Genomic DNA, 8,665 nt, shown 5'->3' with positions numbered 1-8,665 from the left:
TCGCAGATTTTATGCTCTTATGCTGAGAGTGCCAGGACCCATTGGATATCCACTACTGGGCGCAGTCGTGGCTTGCTATCATAAAGAAGGTAAAATTTGTGGCAAAGCATTTTGGTTTTTTCAAATTCTCATGGATTTGTTTCAAAGATATTATACCCTATTTGGAGAAATGTTTCAAACGTTTTGGTAAGACATTTCTAATGTGGATCGGACCATATCCGTTCTATGTATTGGGAGATCCGCAATTGGTGAAAGAGGTTCTTAACTCTCCACTTAGCTTAAACAAATCTGTACATATTTACGATATCATGTCTGAGGTACTTGGCAATGGAATAATTGTATCAAAAAGTAAGTGCAACAGGTTAGTTTCGAAAGCAATATAGATTTATAACTACTTCTCCATCGTGCAGACCCAACATGGAGCAAGCGTAGAAAATTATTGAATCCAGCATTTAAGCATAGTGTTCTACTGAGTTTTCTGCCAATTTTCAACGATGAGTCAGGGGAACTGCTTAAACTGATGGACTCATTTGTGGGATCAGGCGGAAGGAATCTTCTCCGAGATATGGAGTATTTTGCACTACGAGTGGCGCAAAGTAAGTGCCTGTTTGTGAAGCGTATCTGACACATTGGTAACCATCTTCTTTACTTTAGAAACCACAATGGGCCACGATAAGAAAGAGTTAAATTCAAAAAAAAACTCCCTACAACATAGCGCCGAAGTGTAAGTCAATAGAAAAAGTATTGATATTACAGAAATATATTCTAATCTATTTCGCAGAGTCATGCAAATGTTTTCTAGAATTTTGTTCGCGCCTTGGCTGTTACTCAGGTTGGGACGCGAACTCTTGGATTTGGAGAAACCATTAAATAAGGCCAAGTCCAATATTAACAGTATTGTTACCAAGGTAAGTAAATGAAGTTAACATTATATTATTCACCTTATTTCCAAAATACCCATTTTAGATGATCGATTCGAGATTGCAAGTAAAAAATGTGTCAACTCAATCTCAACCGGATATATTTATTGACCACGCATTGATTCACCTGAAAAGTGGCAATTTGACTTACCAAGATGTTATGGACGAGTCTATTGGCTTGGTGCTTGCTGCCTTTGAAACAACTGCAAATTCCATATTTAGTACCTTGGCATTGTTGGCCATGTTTCCGGAATATCAGGAGCAGCTCTTTGAGGAATTGCAGGAAACTTATCCTCACACAGGTGATTTCGACCTTACCTATGAAGATACTCAGAAATCGACGCTTTTGGATCGTATATTGAATGAGTCACTGCGTCTGATTCCCCCCGTTCCCATAACGGCCAGGCAAGCGACTGAAGACATGACATTATCAAACGGCGTTTTGATCCCAAAGGGTACAAATATTTTACTCAACTTTTTTCATATGCATCGTACTGAGGATATTTGGGGGCCAGAGGCGAAGCTATTTAATCCTGATAATTTTCTCCCCGATAACATACAAGAAAAGCATCCATACTCATTTGTACCCTTTTCGAAAGGCTCTAGAAATTGCATAGGTAAGCGAGGATTAAAGTAACATTAAGCATACATTAATATACATCTTAATTTTTTTCAGGATGGCGTTATGCTTTGATGTCGACTAAAATAACATTGATTAAGCTTTTAAGGAATTTTAAATTCAGCACAACGTTTCGATACCAAGATCTTGTATTTATTGATTCTGTAACCATGAAATTTGGCGAGATTCCGTTATTGACTTTGGAAAAAAGAAACAAGTAAAGGAGTACAAATCTATCTATAAATAACAAGTCAACTGCCAAAGCTAATACATACTATATCCTATATAGATTACACCTATGTATGTACATCTATTACATAATTGATATTTGCATAAATCGTTTTTAGTATTAATTTGTGACTGTTGGCTTCTATAATAAATAAATAGAAACACAATTTATTCCATTGACTATTACCAGTTTATTACCAGTTTATTTTCTGGTTACAGTAATTATTACAATTATCATTTTTCTCAGAACTCGGCTTCACAAGGGTCAGACTTTTAAGTTCCCAATACATACATAGCTGTGACGGGTGGTAGCATGCATTTTTAAGCCCTTTGCTTATATTCTTGATCCCTTTCTCCTCACGAACTCCTACCTTTCAGAGACTTTAAAAGATGGGGCCATCAAACTTTTTACATTGTGCCACTGTAGTGTTTACGTAAATCATGTTTATTTTATACTAAAAAACCAACTTACACTAAAACCGGTTACTGCCCTATATTATTTTAACTTAATCGTTTCTAAATTAGCTTAACTAGATAATAGCTCCCTACTATTTAAATAAGTCAAAGCCAATACAATAATACACAAGCTCAATGATATAGTTAAGCAATCAAATGCAAATCTCAAACCTGTTTCTGAATAACTATCTAATCTCATTAATTGTGGAATAATTTCTATTTAAATAAATGGTTGAATCAATTGAGCTAGATTTTATTTTATAAATAAAGGAACTTTATATGGTTCGTCTCAAAGTAGTTCGAGCAGTCCATCGGTATGATATCGTTACATTTGCTAGTTATTTCTCTTGCGCTTGTTTGGATTTATTATCTATGGAGTCGTCGGAGATATTATGCCCTGATGCTGAGGGTGCCAGGACCAAAGGGATTAGGCTATATAGGCGTAGCCGAAAAAGGTATTACAAAATCAAATTTGAGGAATTTTTTTATTTTTGGGTTTATTTTTCAGATATTTTACCCTTAACTGAAACGTTCTTTAATAAATACGGAAATGCATGTCTGACCTGGGTGGGACCTTTTCCATATTATATAATGCGTGACCCACAATTGATTCAGGAAGTATTAAACTCTCCACATTGTGTGAAGAAGAGCAGCTTAGTTTACAGCACAATCTCTAACATGTTGGGCGATGGACTAATGACTTCCGAAAGTATGTGAAACTGGTTACTTTGCGAATTGATTTGACAATACATATTTCAATTTGACACAGATCCAAAGTGGAGCACGCATAGAAAATTACTGAATCCAGCATTTAAGCAAAACATTTTAAATCGTTTTCTGACTATTTTCAATATCGAGACAAAGAATTTCCTAAAACTGATGGACTCATATGTGGGAACTGGCGAAAAAGATTTACTAACAGATCTGTTGACCTTAGCATTTAGAATTACAACGCGTAAGTAGAAAGTAATAAAATTAAGATATCAAAACTATACGTTTATGTTCTCAAATGACAATTGCAGAAACCACGATAGGTTCGCAAGTGACAGGGCACGAAACTTATACAACAAATACTTTGATGCGCAGCATTGAACAGTGAGTAAAGCAGAACTATTAAATGTTAAATGTTGCAGTTAAATAAAAATCCTTCCATTTTACAGTATACAAGATTTAATCCCAAAGCAAATTGTATATCCTTGGATGCGTAATACGCTGGTCCTCAAACTTATGGGTTTACATACACCAATCCGCGATGCGATAGCCATTGTGAACAAAACTGTTATAAAGGTCAATCCTAGATAACTGCGCTGAATATTTGCCATTCTTAAATAATGACTTTCTACTATTCAGATGATAGAAGACAAAGTGATTGCTTCAGATGATGTTTCAAAAAGTGAAGAAGCCAATCCTGTCTTTGTCGTTGATCATGTACTGGCTCAATTGAAAAATGGAAACTTTACTTACGAAAATGCCAAATCAGAAGCCAATATTATTATTGCAGCCGGGTATGAGACAACTGGAAGTCTCATATTTTTCACATTGCTTCTCTTGGCCATGCACTCCGAATATCAAGAAAGGGTTTACGAAGAACTGCTGGAATGGTTCCCGAATTTAGATGACTTTGATGTTTCCTATGAGGATATACAGAAATTGGACTATTTGGATCGCGTATTAAATGAGACGATGCGTGTGATTCCACCTGTTCCTGGTATATTTAGGCAGTGTACGGAAGATATTAAACTCTCAAACGGTGCTTTAATTCCGAAAGGTACCCATTTCGCAATCTGTATATTCCACTTGCATCGTAATAAAGATATTTGGGGAGCAAAGGCATCGTCGTTTGATCCCGATAATTTCCTTTCTGACAACGTACAACAAAGGCATCCGTACTCTTTTATACCATTTGTAAAAGGCATAAGAACTTGCATAGGTGAGCAAATTAAACAAATTCACCAATCGCAACCAGTTGACAATTATTCCCTGTCTGTTTTCAGGTATGCGATATGGAAATATGTTGGCAAAAGTAACTTTGGTAAAACTTCTGAGGAATTACAAATTCACAACGAAATTTCGCTATGAAGACCTTGGATTTGTTGTGCGTGTGGCCATGAAGCTAGAGAAGGCACCACTTTTAGAGTTGGAGAAGAGGGTGAAATAGTGTGATATTACCAATCAGATTCGAACATTGGGTAATGTTAATATTGCTGTGTTGACTGAATATATACACTTCAAGTCGTTTTTGAAAAATGTTCTTTCATACTTTTATTTTGGCCCTATAATTTGTTAGACCCAATTAACCTCTAAATAAATTGCATCTAAAATGTTTTAAAGTAATCAGAACAATTTAACTGATATTAACACTGCTTGACCTTGGTTAGGCACATCTTAGACATCAATTATTATGATCTTATGTTCCTTTGCATGTTTGACACCCATAAAAACCTTTTAGTAGAAAGCGTGTAACACGCTTGATCGCATTTAACAAATTACTTTGATGGGTTAATGGACGATCATTTTCGTAGCCCAGACTTTTGGCAATCGTTTCTATAAATTGTCTGTTTCAATTGCATGTAAAACTCATAAAGCTTATTGCCATTAATCTCTAAAGTCGAAATGATCAAGCTATATTTGTGTCTCAGTTGTTTGCTGTTAATGTTGATGTCCTATCTGTGGAATCGTCGTAGACATTACTGGTTAATGCTGAAAGTACCAGGTCCCATGGGGTTGCCATTCATTGGCTTAGCATACAAAATGAGGCAAGGAGAGAGTAAGCATATTTTGACATATTCTCTTAGGAAAGTGCTAATTGCAATTTAAATATTTGCTAATCGAACAGAAGGAAATAATCTTTTATCGATCTGCGAAGAACTTTTGAAAAAATATGGTACAACATTCTTAGCATGGTTCGGCCCAACACCGTTTATATTGTCGACTGATCCCCAGGTGGCACAGGACATCCTGACATCTCCGCATTGTATTAACAAGAGTCCAGAACTTTCTATCTTTTTTAATGAGGTCTTAGGCAATGGCCTACTAACTTCAAATGGTGCGACGTGGATGCAACATAGAAGAATACTAAATTCAGCATTCAAACGAAAAGATCTGATTAGTTTTTTGCCAATATTCAATAGTGAAACAAAAAGTCTGCTGCAAACAATGGACACTTATGTGGGTCAAGGAGGAAAAGATCTTTTTAGGCCCTTAAGGAAACTGACTCTTTTAACATCTATACGTGAGTTTAGTTACCAAAAGTTTCGAGCTTAAAATTAATTCGAATCATTGTAAAGAATCCTTTTTGGGCAGCAATGCAAAGAATGAGGACTGCATTAAGAATAATACTCTACTCAAAAATTGTGAAATGTAAGTTTGCCAATGAAATTAAGGTTATCCATAAATTGAACTATCTTTTTTTCTTCCTATGCAGGGTATTAGAAATTGGAGATGTTTTTTTTATGTATATACCAATATTACGACCGTTTTGGAAAAAAGAAAACCAATTTACTGAAATTAAAACCACAATGCGAAACTGCTTTGAAAAGGTTTGTATGTTCCCAAAATTGAACTAATTTTTCCCCAATTTATCTACTAAATGTGAATTTTAGATAGTTCAAATGAATATGGATACAAATATATCGTCAAATAATGAAAATGAATTTATTAACCTGGCAATAAAGCACCTGAGGATCGGAAACTTTTCATATAAAGATGTTGTAGATGAATGCTACACAATGACTTTTGCAGCTTTTGAGACGACTTATACCACAATTGGCTGTACTCTAATGCTACTCGCAATGTTTCCACAATTCCAGGAGAAGGTATTTGAGGAGTTAAAGGAAATATTTCCCAATACAGGTGATTTCGATGTGACCCATGAGGATTTACAGAAAATGGACTATTTGCAACGAGTGCTGAGTGAAACTATGAGATTAATGCCACCCGTACCGATTATTGTACGCCTTACAGCCCAGGATGTGCGACTTTCGAATGATATTATAGTGCCCAAATTCACCAATGTGGCCATAAGTACTTTTCACATGCATCGAAGTAAGGACATATGGGGCCCAGATGCAAATACATTCAATCCTGATCATTTTTTGCCACATAACATCCAGGATAAACATTCATATGCCTATATACCATTTGCCAAAGGTCCCAGAAATTGCATAGGTATATAAGATTTCATCCGTTGAAATACTAAAATTTTCAATTTTCAAACCTAACATCTTCCTTAGGTTGGCGCTATGCATTGATGATGAGCAAACTAACATTGGCCAAATTATTGAGAAACTACAAATTTCATACAGATTTTCCTTTTGAGAACTTAAAGCCAATTCACTCTGTGACTCTCAAATTTAATGAAGTTCCGCTTTTGAAATTAGAACGACGATACTAAGAAATAAAACTATTGTGTTGAATATTTTGTGGCAGTATTTGACTTTGGGATCTGTTAAACGATTATCTTTTTGAGTTACAGGATATAGCCAACCATATGTCGTATGCCTTTCGGCTAATACGTTTTCATATTGTCCTTGGCAGTCTCAGTTTCAGCCTCGATCTGTCATTTCGCACAATGCAAATGTCAAAAATTTTGACACTTCAATTTCTTGCAGAAAACTCTCTCTCAAAAAATCAGACAAATGAGCAGCGCGTGTGTGTTTCCTATTGCATTATCCTGCAGGATGAACAAGAGTTTCAGAGTCACTATGTGTGTGTGTGTAGGTGCTACAGCCGTCAGACGTTGCGTCCTTATGTCATGCATCAAAAAGAAAAAAAAAGAAATGAAAAAAAGACAAAAAGTCAAAGCAAACATGAAAAGGCAGCGGAGAAAATTAAATTGAAAATTTCAACATAGAAAGTGAAGCCAGCCAGCCAGCCAGCCAGCAGTCAGCCAGGTTGCCACAGTTGACTCTTTTGATAAACAAACAAGACAGAGACGCATTGCGAAAAATGTTGATTACAACAAAACGACAAGCACACGGCACACGGCGCGACACATGAGACCGACAGAGCCAACGTAGCGTCAGCTTCGCTTCCGCCTTTGAGCCACAAAAACCGCAGAAAGGACATGCGCCAAAAAAGAATATACACATACATGGATATGAAAAAAAATATATATATGAAAAAGGCACAGGAAATGGAAAAAAATTATAAAAAATAAAGTCAGACATGTCAAAGATCTAGCAGAAGTTTAAATACTCTTTGCTAAAGTCATTATGATGTTGAATTTTTCGATGAAATAGGAATGATATACTATAGCAAGATATAAACTCTAGTCATACGAATTTTATAGCTTCACACAGGAGGGACAAAAATAAAATGAGGATTTTCTGTTAATTTTTATATACAAAACGAGAGGAAAAAGACACGTTTTTCCAGTCAACAGGTCAACACAATTCCATGGGCGAGGTCAAGTTTTAATCTAATTTCAATCAACTATTTTTGGAATACCAAAAACATAATTCTAGCATAAACCAACCACAAAACACACACACACACACACACACTCACATAAACACATAAATACTTTGTCAGGTTTGTTTTCACGTTTCAGTCTCTTGTTTATTTATATTTTAAGGAATCAAATTAGCCAAAGAAACCACCATGATGATGATAACGACGTCCATAGCCTCCATAGCCTCCGTAGCCTCCAAAGCCTCCAAAGCCACCACCATATCCTGGGTAGCCTCTATATCCACCGCCGTACCCGGGATATCCTCCAATTCCCCCGAAGCCAGGATATCCTCCATATCCAAAGCCAGGGTAGCCTCCAAAGCCGAATTGACGCTTAGCACGGACTTGTTCCTCCACAGCTTCCTGAAGGCCGGCAGGCACAAGTTGGTCACCGTTAATATTCTCCTGGGCATAAGCCAACGATAGCATTGCTATCCCAATCAAGCCGAGTAGGACTAAAGAACGCATATTGACTCTTGACTATTTATGAGGTTTTTCAGCAAATTTTCGATTTTAACTGATTTGATCAAGTGGCCGAGAGTCTGCTTTTATAGCAAATTCTGGACGCTTAACGTCTTCATGCTAATTATAATTCAATAACAATCTATAAACCTCGAAAATTCCCCCAAATAGAGAACAATAAAACCAGTTTCACTACTCCCCAATTCTAAGATGAGTTCTTTATACTTATTTGTTTCTCTTGTGACGAAGTAAACAAACAAATTTCAGGTTTTTGGGCAAAAATATTTTAATTTGTTTATAACTAATTTATAGAAAATTGTCTACTTTTATTTTTCTTGTGGTTTTGTGATTGATAATTGTTTGCTAAAGGGGATTTTCGGTTTTTTTTTTTTGTTTTTCGAGGGAGTCACAAAACTAGTTTGTAAAATATTCCAAACAAACAACACAGCTTAAAGGTGTATGAAGTGCTTGACTTTCTAAAGCATTTGTATTTAATAACACTAGATACCAAAAATCGTTTGCCTTTAAG

General features: G+C 36.0%; 3 protein-coding genes across 3 annotated transcripts; 2 read left to right on the top strand and 1 right to left on the bottom strand.

Moving 5' to 3' along the window:
• The first annotated feature begins 200 nt into the window (after window positions 1–200).
• On the top strand, window positions 201–4,557 carry LOC137583887 (probable cytochrome P450 313a4). Its single transcript, XM_068299066.1, has 12 exons — window positions 201–348; window positions 411–596; window positions 655–724; window positions 782–808; window positions 1,143–1,359; window positions 2,522–2,678; window positions 2,732–2,932; window positions 2,993–3,178; window positions 3,246–3,318; window positions 3,384–3,510; window positions 3,574–4,153; window positions 4,218–4,557. The coding sequence occupies exons 1-12, from the start codon at window positions 201–203 to the stop codon at window positions 4,379–4,381; spliced, it is 2,136 nt and encodes a 711-aa protein (XP_068155167.1). The 3' UTR covers window positions 4,382–4,557.
• Window positions 4,558–4,974: 417 nt separating this feature from the next.
• LOC137583886 (probable cytochrome P450 313a4) lies at window positions 4,975–6,616 on the top strand. The gene is made up of 4 exons (XM_068299065.1): window positions 4,975–4,990; window positions 5,123–5,269; window positions 5,965–6,390; window positions 6,456–6,616. The coding sequence occupies exons 1-4, from the start codon at window positions 4,975–4,977 to the stop codon at window positions 6,614–6,616; spliced, it is 750 nt and encodes a 249-aa protein (XP_068155166.1).
• A 1,190-nt stretch (window positions 6,617–7,806) lies between these two features.
• Window positions 7,807–8,142, bottom strand: LOC137583885 (pupal cuticle protein Edg-91). The gene has a single exon (XM_068299064.1). It carries the CDS (start codon window positions 8,140–8,142, stop codon window positions 7,807–7,809), a length of 336 nt encoding a protein of 111 aa, XP_068155165.1.
• Between the last annotated feature and the right edge of the window lie 523 nt (window positions 8,143–8,665).

The sequence above is a fragment of the Drosophila tropicalis genome, unplaced genomic scaffold, assembly GCF_018151085.1.
Source record: "Drosophila tropicalis isolate 14030-0801.00 unplaced genomic scaffold, ASM1815108v1 contig_878, whole genome shotgun sequence".
NCBI lineage: Eukaryota > Metazoa > Arthropoda > Insecta > Diptera > Drosophilidae > Drosophila > Drosophila tropicalis.
The sequence above is the reverse complement of the archived record's forward strand: the minus strand, read 5'-3'. Positions and strand labels throughout refer to the sequence as shown.

Excerpts from the sequence above, each read along its gene's own strand:
- LOC137583887 (XM_068299066.1), top strand. The coding sequence starts at position 201 with ATGTGGATCGGACCATATCCGTTCTATGTATTGGGAGATCCGCAATTG. Across the intron at positions 349-410 it reads TGGAATAATTGTATCAAAAA|ACCCAACATGGAGCAAGCGT; the intron begins GTAAGTGCAACA and ends TCCATCGTGCAG. Across the intron at positions 809-1,142 it reads CAAATGTTTTCTAGAATTTT|TACCTTGGCATTGTTGGCCA; the intron begins GTTCGCGCCTTG and ends TTCCATATTTAG.
- LOC137583886 (XM_068299065.1), top strand. Across the intron at positions 5,270-5,964 it reads TGGCCTACTAACTTCAAATG|CTTTTGAGACGACTTATACC; the intron begins GTGCGACGTGGA and ends TGACTTTTGCAG. Across the intron at positions 6,391-6,455 it reads AGGTCCCAGAAATTGCATAG|GTTGGCGCTATGCATTGATG; the intron begins GTATATAAGATT and ends CATCTTCCTTAG.
- LOC137583885 (XM_068299064.1), bottom strand. The coding sequence starts at position 8,142 with ATGCGTTCTTTAGTCCTACTCGGCTTGATTGGGATAGCAATGCTATCG.